Below are 16,418 nucleotides of genomic sequence, written 5' to 3' on the forward strand. Positions count from 1 at the left end.
AACACTGTGTACAATTCAAATTTAAAAAAATTGCAGCTTGTTGTTTGATCAAAGTTAGTACCATCTGCATGACAAATCTCGTCACTGCGACCGATGATCGCTCTTGATGACCTTTCAAGATAAATAGGAAGCACGATAATAAGGTCATACATAAATCCTACGGGTTGAATGGTTCGCGGATGGAAGTCGTGACGTTAGCAACCTTTCGATGCCGTTTCGACTGAATATATGTTTTTAATCATATAGAACGTTAGACTCTAAATTGAAAATACTTTATGTTGATGGGTTTCTCTCAATCCGGGTGGAATTTCATCTCATTCCGTTCTGCTCGTTAACTACCTAGCCAACTTGCTTCTGGCCAGCAATGCAGGTGTAAATTAATTTGAAAGTAATTAGCGTTTACATTAGCACGTGAATGGCTAATTATATTTTCAATAACATCAAATACGAGGATATTTTTGGCAGAGGAATCACGTCCAAAAATTTCATATTTATCTAAAACTCTGGCCAATCAATTTGTCAATTATACTACTTTTTTGGCTTGCAAAAAACTGTTCGCCACCGTTGGTTATTAATGTAGCGAGCTAATCACTTGATTATTTGAACAACAGATTATTTTGGCCTTTCGCATCCTGGTCAAAACTAGCTTGATAGCAGCCACCTGCGTTAGCTACATTTATTTTATCACAAAGTCAGGATAATAAAAGTTCAACCAACCATGGTAAGTAACAAGCTACTGTATGATGTTTGACTCCTGATAACTCTGGTCCAGTGCCGTGGAATTCTGCGTCAGTGCTGGTTCTTTCACTTGTACGACGGACGAACCAGCACAAACAACCGATTATTGCGACGTATATCAAAGTTATCATAATCTGTTGTTAATAACAATGTCAGAAAGATGTACACTGAATTACCAGATTTGGCCTAGTAATGTGATAGCTTAATATGTGGGTTTTAGCAAGTGGAACAAATGCATTGTGACTTGTTGCAATTAGTTCACTTACTTTCTTGGCTCTAATTCGATGATCAGAGGGAGACCATCAATGCTGTGAATCATCAGCAGGCTAGCAAACTCCTACACAACAAGTTTGTGGTCGTCTTGGGGGACTCCAGTAAGTTTACAAACCACACACTTAGTCCTAGGAAAAACAGTGCCAGGGGAAATATTCCTTGCCCAAAGAGGCCGGAGTACTGCTTGTTTTCTGTTTTACCTGATAACCATTTTGTGGTAGATTACAACTTGAGATCCCTAGCATGTGGTTCTTAAACTCTATGTGCAGTGCTAACCTTATACAAGCAAGCAGCATTAATCTCATGCAACCCTTGGATCACACCTTGCTCGTTTAACCTAAACATTTTCAATCACCTTCCGCCCTCCTCACTGCAGTTCAGCGCTCAGTGTATAAGGACATTGTACTTCTGCTGCAAAAGGACAAATATCTCAGCTTGGTTCAGCTCAAGAGTAAGGTAAGCCGTTAGATCTATATTTTCTTGGTCAAAGGAAAATATGCCATGCAATATGTTCATAAATGCATTTGGTCTACTGATTAGGACTTGGTGATATATTGTCTTTTTAAGAAATGCTGGTATGGATTTTGACTGTGATTCCACTGCGTTCATTTAGCTGTGGTAGTGTGCCAAGGCATAATTATTGCTGCCACTAATCCTATAAGGCACACGCTGAAGATGCTAGAACAGTCCACATTTTCTAGGCTACCCTACCTTCCAACACTAAACGTAGACCTAGCTTCATGTCCCATTAGTTCTGGAGCTCACTACAGCTAGACCCAACTACGACTACTCACCTTAACAACAGACGCTATTTGAATTGGCAATAAGCCAGACAGAATTAACAATGTTAAAGTTCCACCTGAGTGAGGCACATTTGTGTATTTTAAACACAAATGTGCCCCCCCCCCCCATATTTACTTAGTTGTGTTCGGACGTTTAATAAACTCATCATGGACATGAATGTCATGGCAATATTGGGCTATCAGGGATATATTTTACCGGTTCTTTTTCTGGGGCAGAAGGATTGTACAACATGCATCTTTAATAGAAAAAAACCCTAGAAATTTGGTGCACATGTTTTCATTCATTTGGGGTTTTCTGTAATCCTCACTGGCTCAACATTATACATGCGTGGTCAAACATATAAATACACCCACTTGTATTAAGTCAGTGGTGCTGAATGTTTCAAAATGTCCTTTAATTTGCCAAGCCTCTTAATTTTCTTTTAGTGGTCATGACTGCATACAGCTGGTAGCTTCTCTGTGCCCACATGAAAAGGGTTTGTTTGACAGGATTGGCTTGACCAACACAGTATAATGGGAAAGTCCAAGAAGGTCAGTCCAGATCTGAGAAAGAGGATGGTAGATTTACACAAGCCAGGAATGTCTCTTGGAGCCATTTTTAAATAACTGCAGATTCCAAGATCATTGGCTCAAACAATTGCATGTAAGTGCAAGTTATTGGGAGGTGTAGCCACTTTGCCAGGGTCTGGAAGAAGACCCAAACTGTCACCCTCCGCTAAGAGGAAATTAGTTTGGATGGTCAGGAACCACCAAGGCACAGGTCTGCCATGAACTGGAAGCTGCAGCAACACCAGTGTCTGCAATCAACATCTAGTTTTACATCTCCGTGGACTGAGAGGCTGCCGTCCAAGAAAGAAGTCCCTGCTCCAAAATCAATGCCTTCAATCTCGACCTAAATCTGCAGCTGACCACATGGGCCAAGAAAAAGCTGGTGCATTGCAAAAAGTGGATGGAATAATGGAGTACCTCAGAATTCTTCACCATAACCTCAATTCATTAGTCAGGCGGTTGAAACTTGGACACTTGGGTGTTCCAACAGGGCAGTGACCCCCAAACACACATCAACGTTGGTTGTGGAATGGATAAAGCGGGCAAACATTAAGCTTTTGGAATGGCCTCAACCCTAATTAAAATGTGTGGACCATGCTTAAAAGTCAAATCTGCCAGGAAACCAACAAATTTAATTGAACTTTATCAATGCTGCCAAGAAGTGTTCAAATATCAAACCAGAATTCTGCCAGAAGCTTGTTGATAGCTACCAGAAGCGTCTGCTCAAGGTGAAATTTGCTAAGGGACATTCAACCATATATTTGGTGTGCTCTGTGTATATATATTTTGTTTTACCCTACATGTATAATTTTGACCCTGTGTTGATTACAGAAAACCCAAAATGTCAGTCGGAGCCGAATGCCGTTTCTCGTCATTAGCATATGAATCATCCCTATTAGCATACACATTCTCCTCAGCAGCATCACCATCCAGCCAGAGCCCCAGTTGGGTCACCATCTACTGGGTCATCATCAAACATAGAAGTGTCAAAAAAAAAATTATTTACAGAATTTGTATCTTTCAAATGGTTAATGAATTTGCAAAAAGACATTGTGTTTATTGAAGGTCTTATCATACAAAAAAAACAACTAAAAGAATACATAAAACAATTATTTCTAAGAGCATGGGCTATAGTATTTTCATTTGTATATTAGTCCCTACAAATGTTCAAAATGAAAATTAGATTAAGTTCTGAATAATTTAATTGTGTGTCAGAATTGTTTTCATTTTGATCTCCTTTTGATGTATGAGGCAAAATAAGACCTTAAAAGGATATATGCATGAATATCCGTACATGGGTCCAGTAGATAAACACCATAAATAAAGGAAAGGATGATATACAGTAGCCTACACTGTCACTGTGCTTTCTGTGATCAGGCCTGCCTCCAGCTGCTAGCTCTGCATTCCCGGAACACCCCGGACTCTCCACTATTACACACACCTGTTCCTCATTACTACAGCTTATAACTGCCCTTCACGGCCTTCTCTTCAAGTAAAAACATTGCAGTGTATTATTCAATTAATTTTATTTGTACATTTGATTAGCAACGTAAAAGGATGATTTACAGTAGCCTACGTGAATGGTTTGTTTTGCCTGCGGGGTGGAAGCTCCTGTCTCTGTATGTTAATGGTTCCCAGAAGGCTTGTTTTTTTCGCTGTCACATTTCTGCCTTGGCCCATGAGACTCACAGAGCCCCTCAAAACAACAGTCTCCAAAAGCCATTCACCCGCTGGCCTGGTTTCATCCTTCCCCAGGTATAGAAAGCTATAGAGCATATACTTTGTGTCGCCATCAGAAGCTAACCAAAATTTTATTTAATCCCAAACTTGTCGGGTTTGTTGGTCATGTAATGGGTAAAACAGAACCAAGCTTTTGTTGGGAACAGTTGCTCATCTACAGTAATGTTCTCGCCTGCAATGCAGTTCTTCACAAAACTTTACTGGGTGTCTGAGATTGCAGAAAACCTGTCCATTTCCAAGCTTAGTCTTCTTGTCGTCAAAACGCAGGTGTCGCATTAATCTCTCTGAAGCGGTTGCGTGGCATGGTCTCTGGGAAAAGGTTAACCCCATATCGATCAGACCAAAATTACTCCAAATCCATGCTCTTACAACCATATTCGCCACAGCAATGAGGTTCCCGAGGTAGACGTACATGTAATAACTGAAAAAGAATGTAAACCATGTACACAATTTCAAAGAATGATTTAGAGTAGCTTACATGAAAATATAAAGTAATTTGTTGATTGTATTGTAAACAGTAATGTGTAATAGGTTAGCTGAATTGATAATTGTGAATAATTATTTAGCCTAATACATTTGTAGAATTGTACTCTTCAGTAAAATAAGCAGAGAAAATTCAGAGAGACGATAGGATGTGTGTGAGATTTAGTTTCTCTTAAAAATAGTAAGTGTAGTATGTTTGAATTGTTGATTGCTAAGAATGTCCACTATTTAGATTTACATTTTATATTTACATTTGATGAATTGGCCTACATAAGAATGCTAAATTTCCTATTGAACAAGAAACCAGGCAAGCCTAGTTAAGTCAGCCCGCAATAGAAAGTGTTGCCATCTTTAGATTCGAACCCTGGTCACCCACGTGAAAGGCTGTGTCGTTAACCACTACACCACAGAGCTGTACTTTTCCTGGGGGTCAATATATCCCGAACAAATCATCTTTTGCCACTTGCCATTTTAATAGTTATTGGCCATTCGTGAATGAAATTGATACAATTAAACTAATGTTTCTTACTAAGTTTACCTTTACCACAAATAGCGGCTACGTATTGCGTTTGCCACTAGCTGTTTTAACAGCATATTAGCCAGTAATAAGCTTTACCGGTATCTACTAACGTACTGGAATAGTCATAAGAATTGAGCAATTGCTAGCGAGTCTGCCAAAGCTATTTCATTTCATGGCATATGAAAAAATGTATTTCTTGGCAAAACAACATACTTTTTTCTTTCATTCGTGAATTACATTTATACAATAACTATCAATAAAGGCTAACTTTTTCAAGTGAAAAGACGAGATAATCGTGGAATCGCCCAGAAATAATTAATAAATGTTGTTGTGCTCAATAGATTCGAACATAGGTCTTTCATATGAGAGACACTTCGTGTTTCAGCAGTCGCTAGACTCCATTGAGGATTGTGTTAAATAGGCTTACTAGTATCTACTAACTTCCTAGGAATAATCATAAGAATTGAGCAATTGCTAGCGAGACTGAAGATTAACTATTCCATGCCAGAAACAGTCGCAAAATAACCGTATACAGTTTCAGTTAAGGTTAACGCTGTCCGGCAAAAACTGTAAAGTGTGGTACATACTTTGAATTTTCAAGTAGCCTATATTGTTTGTATTGTTTCAGTAATAGCCTAATTAAATTGTTGAATGGTCATGGAAATCTAGAAAGTTCATTCAAATTCAGCCAAGACTATCATTCTTCTGGGAGTATCGAGCATTCATCGATTGATGTCATACATTCAGTGAGGGGTGATTAGCGCCTGGGCGCCATTTGGGTACCACCGCTAAATGGCGTGGGCTATTGGCGGATTAAGTCTGAAAACTGGGTAAAAAAAAAAACAGGTAATTTGTCTCAATAGTTTTGTTTGTTCCGTTGTCAGAATTCTAAACTCAATGAAATATATGCCTATTTAGGAAAGGTCATGGAAAGAGGGTTGTGTAGCTTTCAAAATGGCAGTTTAATTTAACTCAAATGCCAATTCTTGTAGGTCCTAGTATTAAAGATGTATGTTGTACGATCATTCTACCCCAGTAAAAGAACAGTTCAAAGAAAACATTGAACGACCTATACTGCCATGGCATTCGTGGCCATGATGAGTGTATGTAAACCTCTGACTGCAACTGTATATGAATGGATGACCCGCCTGTACATAAGTTATCAGAGAACCTAACTCCCCTCCAGTGCCAAAGTTGAACAAATTGGACTAGTTCACTGTTTGTTTTGACAAAGTTTCATTGTATATGAACATCTGGATGGAGAAATCAATCATTTTCTTTGGGTAATGCAATACTTTGTTTTATTTTTCTGAATAATGTCAGATACTGCCTTAGGGCCAAATATTCCATATTTTTGACAGAATCACCCAACCCTGCTCTAGATACCATTCTATAATCATTTGTTTGCAACCCTTAAACGCGTCCTAACAAACTGACCTCCCCATCTACTTCCTCTTCATCAGGGAGAGATGAGCTTCGAGCAGGACGTCCTTGTAGAGGGAGGGCGAATGGGTCAGATGACCAACGGGACAGAGTATCACGAGGTGCGTTCGTAAGATTAGAGAAAGTGGAGGGTGATGTCACATCTTTACTATGTATATCAAATGAAAGTTCCCAGCGAATGTATCTGAATAATGGCATTAAAATTATTGGCAGCCATTTACTTCCTGTTTACTTATGACGTCGACCCATTTTCACATTCAAGGTGCGTCAGTTCCAATCGGACCATCACCTGGTAAGGTTCTACTTCCTGACCAGGATCTTCTCACGCTACATGCAGAGCATCCTGGACGACTTTGAGCGCGGACTGAAACCAGATGTTGTCATTATTAACTCCTGTGTCTGGGATGTTTCTAGGTAACTGTTCCACAAGTTTCTCACATGGTTTTGGATTACATACATGATGGGTTGGGAACTGGAAGGGACCTCGAGTTCAAGATTCTTGCAATGTACAGTGGATATAAAAAGTCTACACACCCCTGTTAAAATGCCAGGTTCTTTTGATGCAAATGAATGAGACAAAGAGAAATCATGTCAGAATCTTTTCCACCTTTAATGTGACCTATAATGTGAACAATTCAATTGAAAACAAACTGAAATCTTTTAGGGGGAAATATAAAAAACTCATAATAACATGGTTGCATAAGTGTGCATACTACATGCTCTAGACTTGCTCTGGCAGGCAAAGTTCTATTTCACATCAGTGGCGAACATAATAAAACAAAGCCAATACCAGCATGTGAAATAGTTGTTTAACCGCAATATCCTTTTTTGTTCATGAAACAAACCTTCAACAGCCAGTGTCTTCACTCTGCTCACCAGATATAACTCTAAGTGGCATGTTGAGTACAAGGAGAACCTACACAAGTTCTTTGAGAAGATAAAGTTGGTCTTGCATCCTGAATGTATAGTCATGTGGAGCATGACCATGCCCCTAGGGAAGAGAATCGTGGGAGGCTTCCTGGTGCCAGAGGTGGGTCAGACGCACCCCCCCCCACCCCACACACTAAAAGTTTGTTCCTATTCAGTCCGACTCCGTGCTACGTTTAAATAAGCAAAATAGATATTGTACAATGAATGGTAGCTTGCATTTATTTTATTTCCCCCGAGCAGGTGGAAGAGAGAGGGCCGACGCTGCGCTACGACGTAATCGAGGCCAACTTCTACAGCTGCCAGATTGCCGACGCCTACGGCCTGGACGTCCTGGACCTCCACTTCAAGTTCCGTTTCTCCCTGCAGCACCGCATGAAGGACGGTGTCCACTGGAACGCTGTGGCCCACCGACACATCACCTCGTTGCTGCTGCAGCACATTGCCCAGGCCTGGGGCGTGGCTCTGCACTGCCCTGTCACTACAGTGGGTTAGTATTCTGCACCTCTGGACGTTGTTCATTTGTAAACACATAACCACCCGTCTGTCTGAATTGCCACGGACTGGGTAACTGATGTACGCTTTTTCTTCTAGAAACCATCAGCCATTCAGAACAGCCGCAACTCCAAGCCTGCTCAAACAACATGGTTGAGAACATGGGTAAGAGTGTAGGTTTCCGTTATCCATGGTGCAGCAAATTATACTGTACACTCAGTGGCTACTTTATTAGGTACACCTACATCTAGTATTGGATAGGATCCCCCAAGTTTCTGGAAACATTCATGAAACATGCGTACAATCAAATTTAATCTTAAAATGATCGTACAATCATTTCACCGACAAAGCTGGTATTCAACAATATTATCTTTGTATCCTTATGTTTAAAATTGTCTGGTCGGAGACCGTATAAACCAACTAACAAAAAATAAGGTCATGCTTGATTTGCAATAAGACCATCATTATCATGCAAAACAACAATCGTAACAGCCTCCGTAACAACAACCACAATTATAATAACAGGTAATATAAAATAAGATGACGAGGAACATAAAACATTAAGTACCACAATATCAAATATTGTATCACTACCGTAGGCTATTGTATTATTTCACTTTATTCTGCATTTTCTCTCATCTGTTGTTCATGCGTTTGTAAGATTTGAAATGCCTTTGTGTATGTTATGCGCTAGAAAAACATATTTTGCCTTGCTTATCTGAAGTCATTCAGGCGGTATCAACATACTTGGAGATCATAAATGGTTGTCATAATTTCGGTGGCTGGCATCTTGATAAGCTAACAGATCTTAAATTGACTAGTGAAAGGATAAATAAACCAGTGGTTTTGGGTCGAGCAGTTACACTAATGAAGGCAGAGCTTGCTCTTTTAAAGGACTTCCGCCCTGGACTGAAACGCGAAAGTGTTCCGTAACTGCGCTGATTTCATCATAGAGAATGACGAATGGTTAAATAGCCGTTTCAGGCTATAATTTATGTCTCTTTCAATTCATATGTTGCTGATCGCTACACCTGCATAAATGACTGGTGTGTCGTATGTAAATAAGGACAGGTGATGCACGTTCTTATGTCCAAGTCTTCATTCGATTCATCAATCTGCAATGACATCTACACTTATTTCGACCAGGTGCGGCAGTTTCGTGAATCACACTGACAGATGATTGTCTCTCCCAACGTTCCAATCCGAGATCTTTTCCTCCTCATCCTAATGGCGCTATTGGTTTGAGTTCTGGGGACTGTGCTTGGACTGTTCGTGGAATTGTCTTGAGATTTCGTGGGTACGCTATGACATTTAAATGATGCTCAGTTGGTAGTAAGGGGCCTAATGTGTGCCAAGGAAAGATTCCCCACACCATTACGCCACCACCACCGTGTACCTTAGCACGGTTCAACATTAACCATGGCCTGCTGGCTTGGGGCCAGAAAGACCTAACGTCAGGCCAGTAGACTAAGACAGTCACTGGCCCATAGGAGCCAGTGCTCAATTTCCACATTTAAATTCATTTTATTGTATTAAAATGTTTGCTTGTCATCTTTGTCACTTTGCCCGCTTCAATTTTCTCACATTAAAATGTCTGTGGTGCTTCTTCTCCCCCCTCGGTGTGGTACAGTACCAGTGTCACCAGTGTCGTCTTTTTGACCAATAATCTTTGATGGCTTGTCTGTTTTGACCAATCATAGCGCATTCTTGAGAGAGACCCAAACATGGCATCGTACAAGGCAAAGCAAACGAGATCATTTCTTTTCATGGAAAGAACAGGTTCCGTTGGACAAAAACAATGGCAAGGGACACATACTGCCGTACATGTCGTGGTCCGGGTGAGCGCCAAAATGTAGGATCGTTTTTCAAGAGACTGAACACCTACCGAAAACCTGCTCTTAAGTCTCTGCAGCATGTCCTGTGTTATTGCGGCCAGACTCGCTGCTGATAACCCTGCGGCTGCAACAATGAACGTCTTCCTGCTCCAAATGAATGAGGTGGCGCGTAGCCACCGTCTATCATGTTGTGAAGAAGGAGAAACCATTCATGGACTACAGCCATGACATCGTTTGTTGATAGATGACTAAAACGGGGGGTGCTTAAGGGAGTTATTTTTAGTAGCTGTCGGCTTGGACAACTCATTATAATGTGACTCTAATTGTGTTTTCGACTAACAGAACTGCAACTGATTTAACGTTTTTGGTTTATCACACTGTTCTCCATAAACTAGTGTCTGTAGTGTGTGGAAATCCCAGGAGGTCAGCTGTTTTTGAGATACTGGAACCACCACATCTGTCACCAACAATCATCTTACAGATGATCATGTCTTCCCTGTTATAATGTATGATTGAACAACAATTAAATGTCTTGACCATGTGTGCATGTTACATATATAGTCGCAGACACATTTTCTGCTGTTTGGCTAATTGACTTGTCCTTGTGCCCTTAAGCAAACCATTTAAACCATATCAATCCTGTAAGTCTGAGTGTTAAAATGTCGGAATGTATTTCCCTCAGCACGACACAGCTGGCGCTTCCCATCGGTGCCTCGTTACAGAATACCAGACCTCCGGACGATAAACACTGATCGCTTCAGGGGTAAAACGGATTGACCGCAAAAAGCCACAAGCCACAACTCTCTTTGTACAGCACCCATGTCACCACAGGGGAGCACTGGTGTACCCTGCATAAAACCACTGTTTCTGGAAACCGATTTGATGGGATGCCACAAGTGATGTCACAATTTACTTTGTTTTTCTCAGGTTAGCAGAATTAGAGTATGGCTAGGAAAACCTTGCCGTGTTAAAGAAACCTTCAGTACGGCAGTCACATTGACAATAGACAACCCGTTCAGACCATTTTCCACATCCACACTGGAAGTCTTTAGAAAGCTTGTTGGCTGCGGATATACCCTTATTTAATTCCCCTATTCCTGACTTCAGTTTTGGGAGGGTTTCAGCAATCCTGGTCCTAAAGTGCAAACATCTAATTGATTTAACCAATTACTTTAGTAGCTCAGCAAGGTGCCCCTTTATGGCCAAATTCCTGAAACGGTAGTATTTCCCAATAACCTGTGTGTGGATGCATTTGTAAACTGTGTGTACTGTCATTCACCAGGATGCTGGCGAACAGACTCTTTCAGTCCATATCACCGCTACTGGCCTCAGGCAGAACACTTCAGTCATAGTGCAACAGGTAACAGTCCTTAATATTGTTTGTTGTGTAGATGCCCTGATCTCAGAACGCACAGAATTATAAAATATTTTTTAGCCAGTGTTTGAACTCAATCCTTTGGGAGGGCTAGTGTCTGCTGGTCAGGGAAGTTCCCGACTTATCAGTGATCTCAAAAGGGATAGTTCATCTTAGCCAGAGTTATTCCTGAAGGCATGTAGTCATTTTGTAATAGTAAATCCATTCCGCTCTGTCCCAGTCTGTAATTAGCATTATTTGCATCGTCCAAATTCATGAATGGAAACCGTGCGTCCCACTATACCAAAACTCCATTGCAAGCGGAAAACTACTCCAAACACTTCAAACTACATTCAGTCATCTGTCACGGTAGCATTTAATTTAATTTGTTAAAAAACAAAAATGTATTCTAACAAAACAACCAGCGGAATTGGCTGAATTCGAACTAGCACTAGCAAACTATTTCCTGTAGCCACCATACAATGTTTCTGTTCTTTGGCAGTTATTTCATTGAGGTGTGTGTGAACTTTAACCCCAACAAACTACATGAAGGTGGGTTGCTTTGCCTAGCTGGCCCTTCAGAATTTTTGTAATTGTGGAAAATGCTGTGGTCATAAAGCTACAAGGGACGTGGGAGAGGTGACTTGAGTTTTCAATCATTGCCTTATCTGTAAGGTCTGTTCACAGCTCCGGAAAAAATTAAGAGACCACTGCACCTTTTTCTTTCCTTTCCAAGTGGTCTCTTAATTTTAACCCTTCTGTTCCTCACTCAAAACCTTCCTTTTAGACTTTTTTTAGAAAGGAAAGTAAAAAGTGTAGTGGTCTCTTAATTTTATCCGGAGCTGTATTTTGTGACTTTGTGCCACAATAATTTCATTGTGCAGGATGACGCTGTGTTAGTGCATTTGATAAAAACACTGTAAACTTAGGGAATATCAAAGACGAAATGGGTAAGTAGCTTTCTAGCTAGCGAATAATAACTTTAGTTTACTCTGATGTACACACTTACTCTTCCCAAAAAGGCTGTGTAGAATGATACAACTGTGAACTGACTGGCAAACACAGGACGCACCTGTTTATTTGAAATGAGAATTATCGTGAACATTTTTAATTTTGAAGAATACAAAATGTTCATGTTCTTTGAGGTAAACAACATCTATAGTCTTAGTTTGGAGTGTTTTAGAGTAGTGTTCTGCTTGCAATGCAGCTTTGCGATAGTGGCATGCACCACTAATAACGCTAAGTACTGACTGAGACAGCTGAAGAATGGATTGTTTTCAAAAATGATTGTGGCTACATGAACAACTCTGGTTAAGTGGACTGTTACCCAAATATACTTTTTTTGATGAACTATGCTTTTAATTAGCTAATCCAGTATAGTTTGGAACAAAAGCCTGCACTTTGGAATGAGTTTGATGTCTGTGACTCTTCAGAATCCACTTTAGTGATAATGAATACCTCTGTTTTATTGGAGATTTCTTTAACGTGTTTAAATGTGGCCTGCGGCTCTGTAATGTTTTCATCCGTCTCTGGGTACTGTAACCTATGTAACTACATCCCTGACTCCTCTGATGTTTTTTTTTACAGGCAGATCAGATCTATTTGACCTTTGAACGTTTCCTAAACATTGTCTCTGATTGGTCAAGGGACTAATTAGTTAGGAATGTCAAAATTCCTAACAAATTTTACTTGCCCCTGTATGTCTAGACTGGCAGCCAGCCAACTCGGGCGTTCAACGCTACAGGCCTAGGGAAGGGTTGTACAATGGCTACAAGCAGCACTTCTACGAGGTAGGAGGGGCAGCCCACATTGACTGAAGGCGCTCTTTAAATTGTTTAACCACACAGTTTGCACTTGGTATTGATATGTGGCTAGAGATCAACTGAGGTTAAAAAGTTGCAAAGGGCATTTCTTGGCCAACATTTCAGGTCTTATCGGTGGTTTTATTTCTTTCATTAGACTGATTCACTGTTTGATGTTATATAAAGTCAGTTTTATTTAAAGTGCATTTCACCATGCGCGCACACTAATGGATTTCATTTTATTAGGACACTCTTCCTGACTCTCCCAAGTTTGGCATTGGCTACTTGAATTTCAAGGATAACCAAGCCAAATGGCACGACCTGCGCAATGGACCTCGGGCTGCCCCTGCACACCACAGACTGATGGACCACAGATTCATCGAAAATGGTGGGATCTCTAGAATGTAGATTTGTGGCTGGTTTTCTGAAGAAACAGGAAATATGTATTGCCTTGAAGAGGGATCATTGCTTAGTAAAGGTCTTGTTGAAAATGTCTTTCATATTCTAAAATATTTTTGTAATTGTATGGCCACATTTTAAATGTAAGCATTTGGGATTCTACAGTGTTTTAAAGAACAATGCATTGTGGTAATTCGATGGCATTGCAATACTGTGAACCGCTCAACCGATCTGACTGTTAATTATTATGAACCTCTGGGGGTTTTGATTTCAATACAAACGGCAGAAATTAAAACAAATTATAATAGCTTGTGCAGGAAAGTATATATTTCCTGAATAATGAACATAATTACTCTCTAATCTAGGGGGTTTTGTAAGTCTGCTTTAAGTTAGTGCTTTAATGTGTTGTCGTTGCCATGGATTGCAGTGTACTTTTCTTGCCCCCTCTTTCTAGGTGAACAAATGCAAGCAGTGCTGCATAATGAAGCCTACCGCCCCAGACCCTATGTAGACCCTCCTGCCTGTCCGGAGAGCCGGTATGTGATGAGGAAGAAACCATCCAAGAAGCACTACGCCCCCTACACCCGTCAGAGACCCCACGACTACTGCAGATAATTACTGGGAAGCCGCTGTGTTTCGTTACATGGGCTGTACAGACCGTTCCTGACCAGAACCTAGAGTTTCTCCTGGTTACCACAAGATGGTGGTGAAGGAAAATAACTTGTGCTGTGTAAAGGACAAACCCAGGACCCTGTGTATAGGGTAGAACCGCAATTCACTGTACGGCACTCATCTAAACTCCACTGTGTAAAGTGTCTTCCAAAAACTCTTAAATGATGGTTTCCCAAACCTGGGTAGTGACTATTTCTAGAGGTCTCTGTCTTTTGCTCTTCAATTCTTACACAGTGATTAATTTTAAGTCATGTTCCATGTTATTTGAAATTGTTGATTCTGATTGTTTTGTCTGTCACTGTGAGATTGGGTTGGTTATAGAAGTTAGAAACCCTGGAGAAGTGCAGTGGCATGCTGAAGCTTTTTACATGAATACAATAAAAATTATGCTGATTTAACGTTTTGGGTTGAATGTCTTTAGTTTTGTCCTGAAAAATCAAAGATGTTTGTAAGGCACTTAAGGTTGAAGATAACTACAGCCTAGTTGTCTGGTCGGGTGCAGCAAGAACAACAGTTGGTTTTGAATAGAGCAGCATGTATTGCAGGTATACCCAGAATACAAATGTCAATAATATGCATGTGTTGAAAGAACCAAGCTGTCTGTTAAGTCTAAGTTGAGGTCTCTTCACATTCCCAATGTCTAGAACAAGCTGGCAGGTAAGCAGAACTCTCACAGTAGCAATAAAACCTGATAATACAAAAGTGTAATATGGAGAAAATGTCATTCTGCTTTAATGTGCATTATAGATGTTAATCTATATTAATATTATAGTGTGTGTGGTTTTTGCTGTTGGGAACCCATGTAGAGAATATGCTGCGTTTGCAGCTAATGGTGGTAAAAATATTTGTGGCAAGATGTTAGTTTTACTTCTCGTGTCACCCTCTGCGGCTTTCCCATAAGTGTCCAGTGCATCTCCATTTTATTGTATTTCGAGATGCCAGTAATGGCAAAGAACTAGCAGGTAGAAACAAAAACCAGAAGTGTTTCAGCCCTCCAGGACCGGTTTTGAATAGCCCTGTTGTACACAGATTACAACTATTCCCAGGATACAGTGCCTGCTGCTCAGTCCAGAATTAAACCCTTTATAACAGCTACTGTAAGGTCCATATGTGCCAAAGCCTGGGTCTAAAGTCTCTGGTCTAAAGACTGATTAGAAACAGGACTTGGTCAAGGTAGAGTATAATGGGTGGCATTCCTGGACAGCTTCCATTTTGCTGTCGTTTTGAACATTCATCCTTCAGTAACAATGATTTTGAGGTGCGCTGTCAGGCCTAGCACAGCATTCTCTGCTGGCCTAGTGTTATCAATCAGAAAAGTATATGTTTCTTAATATATATTTTAATGAATGCGATATGTATTTTACAAAGTTTGTTCCTATCAGTCTATTCACCTCATTTTATTGCTACTCTTCCTCAGTTGCACTGCTTCCAGTGCAGCTCAGATAAATTTGAGCTCTTATCCAATCAGATTTTTCACCTGTGTTGTCACCGTCTTTAGCCCATAAACGATTTCCACTTAGTCATGTTGGGCATATTTGCCAGAGCTTTCTAGCTAGCCTGGAAGTCAGCATTATTCGTGTGGTGTGCTCGGAGGGCCAGTTAGCTAACTGAAGTAAAACTAGCTAGCACGTAATGTAGCAACATGTAAGGTTTATTTAAACTTTCTTTTATGACTTCTTGATTTGTATACTGCTCAAAAATGTTAAGGGAACATGTAATCATCACAGTATAACACCATGTCAAACTTCAGGCATATGAATCTATCCAGTTAGGAAGCAAGTAGTGCCACAGACTGTCCAGGAGCTCACTGATGCCCTGATCCAGGTCTGGGAGGAGATCCCCCTGGACACCATCCTCCGTCTCATCCAGAGCATGCCCAAACGTTGTCGGGAGTGTATACAGGCACATGGGGGCCGTACACACTACTGAGTCACATGTACAGTTAAGATTTTTATCTTTAATATATTTTGTTCATCGAGGGAAATTTAGTGTTCCCTACATTTTTTTGAGCAGTGAAGAGCTTTAGATTTTTTGTTTAGATTTGTACTTTTTTAAACATACAAGGGGTGAAGAAAAATGGATTTGGTGGCAGATTAACTGGCAAAACCTTTTTCAAGGACCTCTCAAGAAAAGCTGGAAATCGTGAGGGTTGACCAACTCCTCAGGTAGCAGCCCTGTCGCAATCAGGGAAAGGATTTGTGCAGCACTTTCATTTGAGCAAATATGAAAAGCATGCCTGACTTACAGCATCTTGTTTCTTTGGTAAGGACATTCATCTGGGCTATGCAATGTCTATGTGTGATGCAGCATTCGGTCATACTGCATTACAGTGGTACACCCCTGATGTTTCAGTCACCATGTACACATTTCTGTATTTAGGGTATT

At 40.5% G+C, this 16,418-nt stretch overlaps 1 protein-coding gene across 2 annotated transcripts; it reads left to right on the forward strand.

Moving 5' to 3' along the window:
* Positions 1-51: 51 nt before the first annotated feature.
* fam113 (family with sequence similarity 113) lies at positions 52-14,435 on the forward strand. 2 transcript variants are annotated; one of them, XM_010899151.4, is made up of 13 exons: positions 52-721; positions 1,031-1,112; positions 1,388-1,467; positions 6,570-6,650; positions 6,812-6,963; positions 7,429-7,579; positions 7,720-7,966; positions 8,071-8,136; positions 10,489-10,569; positions 11,089-11,166; positions 12,868-12,950; positions 13,209-13,350; positions 13,816-14,435. In XM_010899151.4, the coding sequence occupies exons 1-13, from the start codon at positions 719-721 to the stop codon at positions 13,974-13,976; spliced, it is 1,407 nt and encodes a 468-aa protein (XP_010897453.2). In that variant the 5' UTR covers positions 52-718; the 3' UTR covers positions 13,977-14,435. The 2 variants fall into 2 exon arrangements, with proteins under 2 accessions (XP_010897453.2, XP_010897454.2); XM_010899152.4 differs by lacking the exon at positions 10,489-10,569.
* The last annotated feature ends 1,983 nt before the right edge of the window (positions 14,436-16,418 follow it).

The sequence above is a fragment of the Esox lucius genome, chromosome 24 (genome assembly GCF_011004845.1).
Source record: "Esox lucius isolate fEsoLuc1 chromosome 24, fEsoLuc1.pri, whole genome shotgun sequence".
Taxonomy (NCBI): domain Eukaryota; kingdom Metazoa; phylum Chordata; class Actinopteri; order Esociformes; family Esocidae; genus Esox; species Esox lucius.